At 37.7% G+C, this 16,054-nt stretch overlaps 1 protein-coding gene across 2 annotated transcripts in view; it reads left to right on the forward strand.

Annotated features, from left to right (window-relative positions):
- The window catches only part of LOC309974341 (uncharacterized protein C8orf34), a gene marked incomplete at both ends in the record, with an annotated part of 325,219 nt that extends 309,482 nt beyond the window's left edge, over positions 1-15,737 (forward strand). The window contains 2 exons of one of the 2 annotated variants that reach the window (XM_082858974.1): positions 11,716-11,775; positions 14,955-15,737. In XM_082858974.1, the coding sequence (XP_082715100.1) occupies positions 11,716-11,775; positions 14,955-14,962 (68 nt within the window). Of the gene's footprint in view, positions 1-11,715; positions 11,799-14,954 lie in introns of those variants that run through there. The other variant, XM_082858973.1, reaches the window with a different exon arrangement.
- Between the last annotated feature and the right edge of the window lie 317 nt (positions 15,738-16,054).

The following is a 16,054-nucleotide window of genomic DNA, read 5'->3' on the forward strand; positions in this document are numbered from 1 at the left end:
AGCTGTAGTCATCAGAGACACCTGATATATTACACAGGTAGCATCATGACTCTGTACCCAGGGAGATCCAGGAAATTACTTTTCCAGGTTAAAAGGCATTTATAAAGATCCTTATCCCACTTCCATAACTGCAGGCTTATGTGGCCAGAGGGAGCACAGCCAGGAGAGGGACCTAAGAGGCAGGTGCTCAGGTGAGAGGAGGAGACAGCCCCAGTGTCACTCAGCTGACACATTCGAAATGCAGTGAATAAATTAGTGACATTGTACAGATTCTAATGGAGGGAAACACCTTCTATAGAAAACAACTGATGAAGACTCAGAAAGTAGACTGTACTTCAAGCATGTATTATAGAGTAGTTTGGAAGATCTTTAATGCAAGTGATCCTAAGTAAAATGGTCTAGGAAAGGAGCAGCATAGGGTACAAAGAAGAGCATCCCCTAAATCTGAAAGAATTACGAGTGGCCTGGAACTTTTATGAAAACAAACGCAAGCACATTTATACCTCCTACTCCCCACACATTTAAACATACATAAGCTCGCATTCTAGAGTTTGGATTTAATAATTTTCATCAAGTTCTTTTGAGGTCTTCATAAATTTTGCATTAAATAAATCCTTCAAGCGAATGTGTGTGTGTATATGTGTGTGCGTGCGTGCACGCATGTGTGTATTGTATAAAGACAATATATATAATTGGGCTAGCTGTACTCTCTCAGATTCAACATCCAGGTGCCCAAAGTGGACATGACCAGGTAAACAACACCCTTACAGGATGCACAGTGTATTAATTCTATGAATGTGCTATAACTTTTAATGAACTAAAAACTAAAATCAAGAAAATAATCAATCAGAAGTATATTTAATCCAAGTCCAAATTCAGACTTACTTACTTTCCCTGAAATCCATGTCTCCATCAGTATTAAGTCTGGAAAACAGCTTACTAATTTAAAGGAGATTGAAAACCCCCAGAACTTTCTTCAACCCCTGTCCTGTAATCATATGGCCTTTCTGCCATATACTTTCACAAGATTTTGTTGATAAGTTGTAATCATCTTCTCTTCTATTAGGGTGCAAATTCTTTGAGGGAAGGAATCTGTTTTCTTCATCTTATTTAGCTACATAATAAGACCTCAATAAATATCTGAAAATTTAACAGATGAATGAATGTATAGGTTTCTTGGGTACTTTCTAACTTGTTTATCAGGACAGTTATAAATATGAAACAGATAAAATGAATAATAATTGTGACTGAATAATTGTCCTGAAAATTATAGTTTTATTAAAATTTTAATATTGGATTTATAGTTTAGCCATAGATTTTGCCATATGGTCTATCAGTCACTCTGAAGAAGGTCATTCTTAAACTCTCCTAACCATAGACCTAGAACCAAAAATATTTGATTTCAGTAATGTCATACTTGGAGGTGACCCTTGACAATGGTAAACTGTTTGAAATAAAATCAGGGTTTAAAAATAATTAGGTGGTAATAGGAGCCATCAGGAAATGGAATGCTGGCTGGCAGTGCAGCCAGACTCATAGTACAGAGATGCAAATACTCTTCAAGAGCGGCATCTAACATTCAAGTACTAGAACAAGTGTAAGATGGAGCCACTGAGGTCCCGATACTTGTATTCAATGTATGAGTTTTGTGGAACAGCTGGCAAGATATGTATAGATCATCTACCTCTTTATTTTCTCAGTGAAAGAAAATAAATGACATAAGTCTATGTGAACCCAGCATCTGATTTATAGTGTAGAGGCTCATATATTAGAAATTTATGAGTGAGGAAAAGGACAAGATTCATCATTCCAATGGCAACACCTGTTTGTTGACTCAGCTTTCTATAAATTATACGTAGGTAATTTTATGGAATTTTCAGATTTCTCCTGAGACAAAGTTATCATGGTGGAAGGTTTCCAGATAATGTTAGGATCTTTGTAGTTATGCATATTTCTTATTGTTTCATTTTAAAATAAAACTTAGTACAAGTAAGTTTTATAAAAGCACCATTTAGGAAAAGACGTCTTGAATAATTCAATGGGAAGCTTTAAACAGTTTTATTATAAACAAACTGTTTAAGATAAACTGTTTAAGATAAACTGTTTAAGATAAACAGAACCCTTAAATAGACTTTTTGTCTACTCTGATTTTAGTATAAAAGTCTACATCACAAATTTAAAAACTCACGTCAGGAGTGTGGGTTTTTTTTTTATTTTTTTTTTTACATCTTTATTGGAGTATAATTGCTTTACAATGGTGCGTTAGTTTCTGCTTTATAACGAAGTGAATCAGTTATGCATATACATATGTTCCCATATCTCTTCCCTGTTGCGTCTCCCTCCCTCCCACCCTCCCTATCCCACCCCTGTAGGTGGTTACAAAGCACCGAGCTGATCTCCCTGTGCTATGCGGCTGCTTCCCACTAGCTATCTACCTTACGTTTGGTAGTGTGTATATGTCCATGCCTCTCTCTCGCCCTGTCACAGCTCACCCTTCCCCCTCCCCATATCCTCAAGTCCATTCTCTAGTAGGTCTGTGTCTTTATTCCTGTCTTACCCCTAGGTTCTTCGTGACATCTTTTTTTCTTAAATTCCACATATATGTGTTAGCATACGGTATTTGTCTTTCTCTTTCTGACTTACTTCACTCTGTATGACAGACTCTAGGTCCATCCACCTCATTACAAATGGCTCAATTTCGTTTCTTCTTATGGCTGAGTAATATTCAGTAACATTGTATTTGGTGTGCTTGCTGGTGTCCCACAGGGCCTCTGAGGAGCTGTTCATTTTTCTTTCCTGCCTCGTGTGTGTGTGTGTGTGTGTGTGTTCCTCAGGCTGGATTTGGACTGACCTATCTTAATCTCTTTGACTTTTTCTTATGCCAGCTCAAATCCGTTGATGAGCCCCTCTAGGGAATTTTTCATTTTAATTCCAGAATTTCTATTTTTTTTCCTTTTATAATTTGTATCTCTTTGTCGTAGTCTTCATTTGGTGAGAGCTTATTCCTATACTTTAATCTATTTTACATGATTTCCTTTAGTTCTTTGACTATATTTCTAGTAGTTGATTAAAAGTCTTTGTCTAGAGATTCCATCGTCTGGGCTTCCTCAGGGAGAATTTCTTTTGACTGCCTTTTTCCCCCCATTTATGGGCCATACTTTTGCGTTTATTGTGATATCATGATTTATACATCATGTCATTTTGTTGTTGTTGTTGAAAACTGTACATTGAATATAATATAATGTGGCCACTCTGGAGATTGGCCCATCCCCACCCTCCAGGGTTTGTTGTTGCTGCTGTTTTTTCTTATTGTTATTGCTACTTTTTGTTTACTAACTTTCCTAAACTAATTCTGTAAAGTCTATATAATTTGTTGTACACAGATACTGAAGTCTTTGCTCAGTAGCTTAGTTGTTAGCTAATGGCTGGACAAAGTATTGAGGCATGGCATGAGCACTCCAGAAGTTTACAACTCTGCTTAAACAGACCTTCTAAGTCAATCAGAGGTGAGAGGTAGATCTGTATCGGGTCTTTCCTGAGCAGGTGCAAAGCACTGCACATCTGTGTGGCATTTCTAAATCTACACGCCTATGTCAGAGCTTTTGAAAGCCTCCTATGGACGTATCACTTACTGTATTTTTTTTAAAAATTTTTTGGTAAGCCTGTTGTTTGCTTCAGGAAGCTTCTGTATAAAACTATAGTCCCTGATTGTTTTTGACAAATGTTATATGGACAGGGTATCTCACTGAGTGAGCTCTAATTCAGGTCAAACAAACAAACAAACAGAAAATATTCAAGGGAGGCATTTCCAGGCAGCTTCCATATAGGTCAAATAGTGACAACTCTCTAGATATTTGGGGAAACTCTAAACCTGTTCTGCCCCCTCTAGTGGATCATAGGCTGTTTGTTTCATAGCTACCATCATTGTGAGAATGCTGATTTTCAAGGCTCCCACAGAGGAGGAGAGAAGGATATTAATACTGGGTAAAATAAAACCCTACATAGTTATCGTTTCTATTGAGATTCAACTGCTTTTCTTTAATAAATGTTCTATGGATTGTTGCAAGCCTTCGATAAATTTCCCGAGTTCGGAAAAAGTTGATTTCAGTGATTCTTCCTCATGTTGTATTCTCATTGCATTTATAGAGGAGCACGTTTTTTGAGATCTCTATACCTGCATTCCACAAGTGCTTCTCCTCCACTATTTTTCTTGATTTTATCAGCCTCGTTTTCTCTTTGTTTGAGGAACGGGAGTATGCTATCTTCATAATAGGTTATAAAATTGGACAATATCTGCTTCTTAAAGTCCTGTCTCATGAGAAGCTATTAAAAACAAATTTGTGGGGCTTCCCTGGTGGCGCAGTGGTTGCGAGTCTGCCTGCCGATGCAGGGGGCACGGGTTCGTGCCCCGGTCTGGGAAGATCGCACATGCCGCGGCGGCTGGGCCCGTGAGCCATGGCCGCTGAGCCTGCGTGTCTGGAGCCTGTGCTCTGCTGCAGGAGGGGCCACAACAGTGAGAGGCCCGCGTACCGCAAAAACAAAAAAAATTTGTGGTAAAATAAGTTTTGAGAAATTCTACATATCATTGTATTTGAGAGGCTCTCAACTGTAAGACATACCATTGACAGCCCTTTGCAAGAGGAACAAGGCAGCTCTGTAATTTTAAGTGAACAGATCAAGTGTAATCAGCATCCTGGCTTCAAATGGGGGAAAATATTGTTCATTGTTGACTTGAAAAAACACTATAGAATCTCTTCCAAAATATTTACATAGTAAAGTCACTGGGTAGCCCGACAGCAACAAGATCTGCTTGACCTGTGTTTATCCCAGGTATTTTTTTCTTATTTACTTAAGTCCTTTTCACAGAATGCCCATTAATGCCTATTTTCTACAATGCCTATAATTTGCAGAGTGCCTATTAACTGCTGGAAGGACAAGTATTCTGGGATTTTAGGAAGTGCTAAACTAATCTAATCCTCTCAACCTCAACTCTTTCAATTTAGTGAAGAAGAAATTGATGCTCTAAGAGATGGTGGGCTTGCCATGTCACCCAGTTAGTAGCAGAGGTGGGAGTAGAACCAAGAGCTCTTCTTTGGGTCCACGATGTTTACCTCCGTTGCCTCATCTTTCACTAATACCTCCCTTCACTTCCCTTTCCAGGGGGTGACGCAGTTTATGCTGCGACTCTTGAGAACCAAAGTGCTTAGAGCAGTAAGTGGGGCTGTGGGATTCTGCTGTCCACCGAGGATTTGGCCAGGCTTTTCACCTTGAAGAAAAACCTTTGTTCTCCTTAACCAAACATCAGGTCATTTCTTTCCAGGCAGTCTCCCAAGATTTGTATGTGCACGGTGCTTGAGGCAGTGGTGTGAGGGTACCACAGCTGATTATTTACCAGTCCCAAGATAAGGACTAACACCCTATCAAGTGGAGTAGAAGAGGTGGGTAGAGGAGCAGCGGACTGTAGATAACAAAAGGACCAAAGTGAGTTAATAGACAATGATGTCAAAGTGTCCGGCTACATTATACACGGAATTCCCAAGATTTTAATGGTATTGGGTTGTGGCATCAGAAATACAGACTAGAATGAAACATTTTTAGATTATTGCATTTTGTTTTCATAGAGTGAGAAAATATTAATATTATATTAATACTTATATTAATATAAACTTAGTGCCAGATACATAGTATATGCTTGGTAAATATTAGTTAATTCTAAGTCTTTACTTTTAGGCTAAGCATATATCATATGAAACGGTTGCTATCTATTTTTAAAAAATTAATGACAATATTAATGTATCTTCTGTCCCACAATGACTTTTGTCTCTCACTTACTGTTAGATTTCTATTTACCATTACTGATGTTATTATTGATGAGGTTGTTCTTACTCCTGCACGGAATTTCTTCCTAGCACTTGCTAGGTTCTCACTTCAATTTACTAATGGACTCATTTTTTTTATTGTGAACACACACTTAATATTCACTTAATATTCTCAGTGGGAGTCTAATTTCCTCTTTTTAGATGCTGTGATGGAGTGGGAAAAAAACTAGGAGTCAGGAGATGCATTTAAGGTCCTATTTCTTCCCTGTGGTCCCCAGGCTAGTAAATTGCAGAGAAAGGGCTGACACTCAGGTGCATCTATAATTGTTCAATTCTCAGATTTTAACTCTCAGAGATACATTAACTACATGGGAATAAAGGAGAATGCTCTCCTCCAAGGTTCTCTGCCAAATACTTTTTGCCTTTTACTTACTAACCAGGAATGATTTATCTTTTCACTTGTGAAGCTACAACTCGTTTTTCTGTTTTTCTTAATTATTCTATGTCTTTTACATTCAACTTGTTGCTTTTAATATGCCTTGACATTGCAGAAGAGAGAAGGGTTTTATAACCCTAATTTGGGGCAAAAAGAGTCACCATGCCCTTGGGTGGGCTCATGGGTGGTATGACTGTCTTATGCAATGCTCTTACATATTACCCCAGGCTGTAAGAGGTCATCTCATATCTACTAACTGGGATACCTGCAGCCCTATGATCTTTGATCTCAACCTACCTTATTATTTCATTCTTCTTTTTCTTGCTACTTCAGACTTGTGCTTACTTTTCTCAAACTAAATTTTAAAAAACCAATGAATGAACTATTCCTTCCAGAAGATGCTATATTTTCATTGTCTCTGCTAGGCTGAAAGTTTACTGGCATAATTTCTGAGGAGGTAGTGAAATATTTGTTGCTAGGATCTGGCAAGAAATCCTAGCCTGAAAATAGACACTGTAGCTTAAGAAACTATTTGGGTAGGCATAATAAGGAGGGTATATGAAGATAGTCTAGGAGTTCTAAGCACAGAATTTCAAAAATGTGGCATAATAAATCTTTTTCACTGAGAGAATTAGCATATATTCTAATATATATATAAAATTTAATAATAAATTGGGAAAATTGACACGTAGCCTAACATAAATAAAACTACAAAGTCTATTTGGGGGATATATTTAGAATTACAGCATTCAGTTTCTCCTTAAAGCCTACTATGAATAATTGACATTTTAAGGCTTATATAGAAACATATGTATCTCTAAAAAAGGAGAGAATGGAAGAGGACTGACATTTATTACATTTTTGTTGTTATGTGCTATGTAGTATCTCCTTTAATTCTTGTGACAACTTGATGTGTAGGTGGTATTACTGATTTTACAAACTCAGATTTGTTAAAAACCTCTTCCCAAGGATATATAATTAGTTAGTGCAATTTAATTCTAGCTTAATCCAAAGCCATATGTTCTACTCTGAAATGTCATTGCATTTCTAAAAGCTTAAAAAAGGAGGGAGGGGGAGGGAATGTGTGTATATATAGTATCAAGAAAGGAATTATTTCACTGAGCACTGAAAGAATTTGTATCATAAAGAAAACACTATAAAACATGAAAATAAGAAAAAGTGACATATAAAGAAACAAGCAGTAATACATTTGGGTAGGAAATCTGCTTTTAATATAAACTTCAATTTGATTTACTTATCTTTACACTGTGCTCCAAATTATTCTCTAGAGGCAAAGTCATCCAGAAAATTAAAGGCGGCATATATGATAAACATAAAAATTAAAATTTTGACAGAATAAAATAAATAACATTTAGTAATTACATTAAGCATGTTTTCAATCCCATAGTATGCTATTAAAAATAGAACAACTGTTCAAAGCATGCTGCCAGATTTCTTCAAAATGACTTGTTTTGAAATGTTGACTAAATATCCCGAAACTGTATATCAACTTTAGTATAATTAAACATTCTTCAGACCAAAAACATAGCTTTTTCTATATTCATAAGCATAAATTATACATGACTCCCCTTCATATTAGTACATAAAGGTTTATCCACTTGTCAACATTTAAAATGATGTTCTGAAAGTCTCTGCTAGTTATATAAGGCTTTATAGTTTATAAATTGCTTCCACATATTTAATTCCCAAAAATTAAGCTGTTAGGGAAAATTTAGTCTTACTATTCTTATTGTACACTGTAAGTGTTCAACACATATTTACTTAATAAATATTTTTACATTCAGTATTTACTTAATAGATATTTACTAAATGAATTGAACGAATGAATGAATGAATGAATGTAGTTCAAACTGGGTAAGTGACTCGAAGATTACTTGAGCAGCGGCCAAGCCTCAGTCTCCTCTTCTGATTATTCAGAGCCCATAATGTCTCTCAAACACAGACAAATGTGTATAACAAATGATTTATTGGTATACACAGCAAAACACGATACATTCAACGACGTTGAATACGTTCAGTGTGTTGTTCCCCTGTAGTAACGATGGTTCCATCAGAGTTAAAGTGAACATGGTGCATTCACACAGCATTTACCTCAGTCCCTGCACGTGCATGTGTGATGCACTGCCTCAGGCATTCGTGTTGCCGTTTTGCACTGAATAAACCACTCAGGCAGAAAGCAGAGGGTTCTAATCTGTAAACAAAACTCTTATCTTTATTAAGATCTTATTTATCTAGACTTTATGGCTACTCTCTCGTTGCTTGTTCTTTCCCCCACCAAAGCTGCTTCATTTCTTACGTTCCCACAATTATGGGGAATAATGGGCTACCCCCTGTACGGGCAGTCCTGCTTCACCAAGGCTGGACACCTAAGTCAGTTGCCATACAAGAAGGTTATGCCAAAGTTCAGTTCAGAAACTTGAGATCGGTTACTTCTGTCTCTTATTCCTGTTGTCCTTGGCTACTCTGCCTTGCCGCACTGCCTCTATCAAAATAAAATCTTCTCATGTATTTGTATTCTTAACCGCTGTTGACGCATTTCCCAGATCTTTCCACTGTGGCCTATGGAACAGGAATCTGATTTGCAAACTGATCATTCTTCAGTGCTACTCAAAGAACACTCTCCATGCCTTTTTTGCCTTATTTGAAATGGTTCCTAGAAGACATTGCTTCCCTTTTAGCCTTCACCAGGGAAAGCTGCTCTTTTCAGTTGCCACGTGCCAAGCACCATGAGATAACATTAATATTCTACCTGAAATTCTCCTTCTTTTTAGGCTTATGCCATTTGTCCTGTTGTCCTGTGTCTTTCCTTGTCACTATAATCTCATCAGTCACTGCTGTTTTTTCATGTGGGGTGCTGACATTTGGTTCATTGGTTTCCTCTCTACCACACTCTTAGCATTAGGAAATTTTAACTTTCATCTGGGGTATTTATCCAATGTCCTACCATTAAAATTCCTTGGCCCTCTCAAGTCTAGTGCTCTTCTAAGGAAGTGTAATTTTTTTTCTCATCAAATGTGAAGTAGCATCCTACTCTAAGATCTTAGATTACTATAATCTACAATCTACCCAAATCTTCTACCTTTCAGATTCTCTATTTCCCACTAAACTCACACTTGAGTCTTCCTTTGGTACCCAGACACTTCACTACTCCTTTTTCTTCAAGTATGCCAGACCACAGCTGGCTTCATGCTTCAACCTAAAGTCCGTGCTACGTAGAACAGTGATGTTCATCTCTTGGGAACTTGTAAGAAATGCAGTTTCCTTGGCCCCATCTGACATCTACTCAGTCAGAAACTCTAATAGTGGACTCCAGCAATCTGTGCTAATTCTTTTTGTTTTTGTTTTTCATAAATTTATTTATTTTTTGCTGTGTCAGGTCTTCCCTGCTGCACACGGGCTTTCTCTAGTTATGGCGAGCAGGCGCTATTCTTTGTTGCGGTGCACGAGCTTCTCATTGTGGTGGCTTCTCTTGTTGCAGAGCACAGGCTCTAGGCGCATGGGCTTCAGTAGTTGTGGCTCATGGGCTCAGTAGTTGCGGCTTACTGGCTTTAGAGCACAGGCTCAGTAGTTGTGGTGCACGGGCTTAGTTACTCCATGGCATGTGGGATCTTCCCGGACCAGGGATCAAACCTGTGTCTGCATAGGCAGGCGGATTCTTAACCACTGTGCCACCAGGGAAGTAACAATTTGTTTTAAAAGCCCTCCAGGTGATTCTGATACACTTAAAATTTAAGGGAACCGCTAATATAGAGCATTAATTCAACTGCTTTCTTGCCAGAACCTCTAATATCTTTGGGTGGTAAAGGACATTCAAATGTGAATACATCATTATTTTACTCAAAGCCCCTCTATGTGTAAGATTTCTAACATTTTACCAAGTTCTCCAACTTCATTCAGCATCTACTTTACATATAAAATCACCACCTTGAATCCAAATGTTTTTGTAGTTCTTATTCATCTAAATTTGAATTTTCTAAAACTGTCAAATACCAAATGCTTAATGATACTTCCAAGGGTGTTTCCCTTTATAACTCTCCTCTGTGGAGGATGCTGAGCGATGCTAACTTGCTCAAGGTCATGTGTATGAGAAGGGGTTGAGCCAGAATTTGAACTCAGGTCAATTGGAGTACAAAACCCATGCTTTTATCTTTTGCCTCTAAATTTGGTGAAACAGACATTGCATTGCCATGCCTCTTCACTCTAGCTGAAGCAGTATTTACCATTGTAGAATTTTTTAAAGTGAGTTATATAAAAATCTCTTATCAAATAACTTTGATAAAGATCAGGTAAAAAAGGTCTCTTTATTATAAGACTTCTAAGAGCCCTTAATATGCTGGTGTGTATTTTGATCCTCCAAGAGGCCGATGGTATATTGCTGTTGAAAAGTCTTTGATCGAGGAACCGTCTGTTTGTGGATCATCTATATTAACAGCTTGTAGGACTAGTGTTCCAAGATCTGCTTTGGAAAACTTGGGCTTAATCTATTTCCTTTCTCTTCAAGAAATGTGAAGGTTTATCTCCCTTGATGCCCTTATTTCACTTTCTTTGATCTTCTGTTTTATTTCCCCACTCTTTTTAACTAGAATACTCACGTCCCCTTGTCCTACTACGCACAGCTCTTCTGCCTCAGGGATGCATTCAGAGGAATTACATTTAGTGTTTAATATTATGCACCAAGCATTAAAAATATAGGGTAGGGGCTTCCCTGGTGGCGCGGTGGTTGAGAGTCCGCCTGCCGATGCAGGGGACACGGGTTCGTGTCCCGGTCCGGGAAGATCCCACATGCCACGGAGCGGCTGGGCCCGTGAGCCATGGCCGCTGAGCCTGCACGTCCGGAACCTGTGCTCCACAACGGGAGGGGCCACAACAGTGAGAGGCCCGCGTACCACAAAAAAAAAAAAAAAAAAATATATATATATATATATATATATATATATAGTATACCTGTAAATATGCACTACTTCATGCAAATCTCATAATAATTTTGTGACAATTACGTTAAATTACAAATGTTATAGCATCACAATATGTGACATGTATATATCCAATCCTGAATATTCTGTGTTATGGTAGCAGTCTGTAGAGCATGACTTTCCTGCCAAACCCATGCTGGACGTAAAAATTATGACTGTGATTTAGATGGGATCTTCCTGCAATCCACGTATATATTCATAACACTATCTGGAGGGGCATTTTGCCCTAGTTTTTATTTAAGATCAGAAAAAGTTTAAATTGAAATGACTGAATTATGAAATGAGAACATACACACTATTAAACAGTTAACTGGTGTGTCATTGCAGTCACTATATACTCTGAATGTAGCTTCGATATTAATTTCAGTTAATCCTCATTAGAAATTGGTCAAACCGCAAGGGAATTGCGTTTGATGGACTTTTTTTCCTGGTCCAGCACATGACCTCTTTTCCTTTCATTGCACAGGTTCTGCTGATCTTCTTCTTTGTGTTCCATGCTCTTCTTGTCCTGCACTCGTCTACTCTGGTATGTTTGCTCAGGGCACTTAATGTCAATGTCAGGTAATGACGGACACCACTTGCAACTACTTGAAGTTCAGAATTTTTTAAAATACATAGTCCTCGTGACCTATAATGAGAAAAAGATTTTCCTCCAGCTGCTCTGCATGATGTTTTCTCTTTGTTTTTGTGATTTTCATGGATCTCAGGCCCCTCACCGAGTCTGTAGTCTTTTGTGCTGAGGAAGTGGGAAGAGGATTTCAATCCGCTTCTTCCTATAGCAGGAAAATTACTTTTAGATACATTTGAGATGAGAACATATACCCCCCTTTGTGCAGACCATGGACTCTAGGACACCATTAAATATATCTTAGAGATACAGCATCTCAAAACAATTTCACATCCGTGGACATGAGGTTACTCTATGGGCTGGATATATAAAGATGAACAATTCTCAGTATCTTCTCTCAAGCATGTTACAGAGGGAAGTAAAGGGTCGAGTGTGCCCTTAGCACTCATAGAATCATAAGATATCAAAATAAGAAAGAATTTGAGAACTATCTACGTCTCTTCCCATCTCACGCTCGTCTCTTCTCTGCAATATCCCCACCAAACAGTTCACTAGCTTCTGTATGGGCACCTTGAGTAATGCGAGTACACCACCTCCTGTGCTCTGCTCTAGTTACTCAGTGACCCAATCATTCTGTATTAAGAAATCACCTAAAGAAATAATTTCCTCAATGCTGTGTAGTTATCAGAATATTATTATGCTCACTGCACATGTTTTATAATAAAACTTGGAAACTGATTTATAATAAAACTTGGAAAATGTAAAAAATGGAAACAACCTAATGGCCAACAAAAGAGGATTGATTTAAAAAAATTACAGCAATCTATATAATGGAATAATGTGCATCTGTTATAAAGAATGAGATATATATTAACTCGCTACATACATAGATTTGTACTGATATTAAGTGAATCCATCTATCTATATTGATATATACTTTGATGTGGAAACAGTTTTTACAATATTGTTACATAAAAAAGTGAGTCACAAGACAGTATACTAGATACAATTCTTTTTGTTATATATAATGCATAGACACATACACAATCATATGCAGATGATTCTTGAACAATGTGGGAGTTGGGGCAACGATTCTCTACATGAAAATCCGCATATAACTTCACAGTCAACCCTCCGTATCTGAGGTTTCACATGTGTGGAGTCAATCAACCGTGGATTGTGTAATACTGTAGTGTGTATTTATGGGAAAAAATCTACATGTAAGTGGACCTGCGCAGTTCAAACCCATCTTGTTCAAGGGTCAACTGTATTTACATCTGCAGAATACTGTCTGGGTGGCTAAAAAAAATGTCTTGAAAAGCTATCTGCACCCCCATGTTCATTGCAGCATTATTTACAATAGCCAAGATACAGAAAAACCTAAGTGTCCATCAATGGATGAATAAATAAATAAAATGTGGTACATACACACACACACACACACACAGGAATATTATTTAACCATAAAAAATAATGAAATCTTGCCATTTGCAACAGTATGGACAGAACTTGAGGGCATTATACCAAGTTAAACTACTCAGACAGAGAAAAACAAATACCATATGATCTCATTTATACATGGAATCTAAACAAAACACCAAGCTCATAGATACAGAGAACTGATTGGTGGTTTCCAGAGGCAGGAGGTGGGCAAAATGGATGAAGGTGGTCAAAAGGTACAAGCTTCCAGTTGTAAAATAAATACGTCCTGGGGACGTAATGTACAGCCTGGTGACCAAAAACAAACAAACAAAAAACACGTGAATTTCTGATGTTGTACAAAATGTTTAAAAGCTACTTTAAAAGAAGTTACTCTCCTATTTTGCTCCAAAATCTGAATCCTCATAGCTTCCTTCTTTCTAGTTCTGTTTTTTTTGTATCACAAGCAAAAATTGTATCCCTCTTCTACGTAATAACGGTACCATTGCAGGAGCGCAAAGATCATGTGGTTCTCTTTCTTAGTCCTTCAGATGTTCTTTGCATGACATACAGGCATATTGCCCTTCAGACTAAGAGATCAAAATGAGTAAATCATTCATGTGGTTTATATTGAATAAAGGCCTCCAGTGAGTCAGGAACTATGCCAGAGAAGGACACATCACTGTCACAGGTGACAGAAGCTACTAGATGATGAAGTCACACTATAAATATTACTTACATGCAATAATGATGATTATCATTATATAAGCATTAGGTTGAGATAAGTGCATGCAGCAGGGGGATCCTAGCTTGACTACTGGGCACAGGGCCCTGAGAAAGTGATATTTAAGACCTGAAGGAGTAAGTGAGAGAGAGGAGTTGGCAGGGTTGGCTGTGCTCTCCTCCGCGGCTCCGAAACTTCCCCCCCACCTACCCTCCCGTCTCTGCCAGTGAAGTTTCCTAGTGTGTGGAAACCTTTCCTCCTTCACAGCTCCCTCCCACTGGTGCAGGTCCCGTCCCTATCCTTTTGTCTCTGTTTTTTCTTTTTTCTCTTGCCCTACCCAGGTACGTGGGGAGTTTCTTGCCTTTTGGGAGTTCTGAGGTCTTCTGCCAGCGTTCAGTAGGTGTTCTGTAGGAGTTGTTCCACGTGTAGATGTATTTCTGATGTATTTGTGGGGAGGAAGGTGATCTCCGCGTCTTACTCCTCCGCCATCTTGAAGCTCCACATAACGTATTCTTGAAGTGTGGACATATCCCCTTGCCATCCTAGTCATATTTTTCTAGGAAAAAATAAATTCTTTCTAATCAAGCTGTATGGACAAGTAGTTCCAGTGCCGAAGTAGGACACATGCAGCCTGACCCACCTTATGCTGCTCTAGTTTTCTCAATTCAGTTTCATAATTCCTTCCAGGAGAGTAATTGTGTACATACCTTGCACGTATTTCTCATTGGCCATATTTGGAGACAAGCCAATCTATTTTAACAGCCCAAGATATTTTTGTGCATTATATATGCAAAAATTCTTTTATACAGATACCAGAAGTTGATATAATGGTAGTAAAATATGGTATATAGAGGTAGTACTCTAAGATCAGTGTCACTGTAAAGGTTCAGATGGAGTATAGGAAAGCATTAAAATCCCAGTCTTTCTTTTGAACATGCTGTGCTATAGATCCATCATTAAGCACATCTTCGTCTGTTTTCTTTCTGCCTTACAGGTCTGTGAAGCAGGCAGGAGAAGTTGCAAGTGGTCCTTAAAGAAATGGCATTATTCAAATCCTTGTGTATAGTTCTAATTTTATTTACTACGTGTAATCATTTAGAGAATGGTTATTTTTATAATATCAATAATAAACAAGTACTCTTGTAACCAGGGATGCCTAAGTGTGTAATCAGAGAACACTAACTCTGGCAAAGCATTCTGGGGAGGTCAGGCTGCCTACTGCCTTTCAACATGGTTAGTGTCCTGGGTTTAGATTACTTTATACCTAGTTACTAAGGTTACTATTTGATACTTTAAAAATTGCCTGATTCAAATAACTTTGCTTAAATTTTTTCTGTATTTTAACTTGTCTAGGGTTTTCTACTTCTTATATTTTTATAATATTTTCTCGTTTTTTAGATTAGTAAACATTGTACTTACCCACACGTGCCAAGACAAGCCATTTAGGTCTCTCCAGGAGTTAGCTGTTGGTGTCGTCACCTGCCATATGTGTTTCTGTGCAGCAGCAAGAGGCGTGTTCTCCACCACTGCTGCTTCTTCCTCTGACTATCTTCCCTGTTCTTATCAAAATAAATAATTGATATGTTAATTCAATAAAGCAGATCCTTAAGGAATGAAATGCATGGCCCAAAGCATATGCAATGAAAACTGTTTGACCATTTATCCGATTATTGAACCCAATTAAGTTTATCCATTTTAAATTTGATATATGCTCGCTTTTGGAATGTGTTATGCATTGATGCTAAATGAATGGAACTAAGTAAATTTGTTGAGTATCTTACTGTCTGTTTTATCTTATTTGTCTTAATCTAAGTTTACTTTCTGGACCTTTAAGGCATATGGTTAAATTATAAAACTGCGTGTATAACTGTCAAAGAGACAAACATTAAAGGCCAGAACATGGCTAAAGAATAAACAAAGAAATTCTGATTGTATGAATGAAGTCATAGTCCTAAATCAAGTAAGATAATAAATTTTCTTAGTTAACATTTTTGTGTGCATGAGAACTCATGAGACTAATTTTCATCAAAGTTATTGTTTTTTGTGGGTAGAAACAAATTAAAGGCTTAGAAAACAGTATATTTTTAAGCAGAA

The sequence above is a fragment of the Leucopleurus acutus genome (genome assembly GCF_964270905.1).
Source record: "Leucopleurus acutus genome assembly, chromosome: 17".
Lineage (NCBI taxonomy): Eukaryota > Metazoa > Chordata > Mammalia > Artiodactyla > Delphinidae > Leucopleurus > Leucopleurus acutus.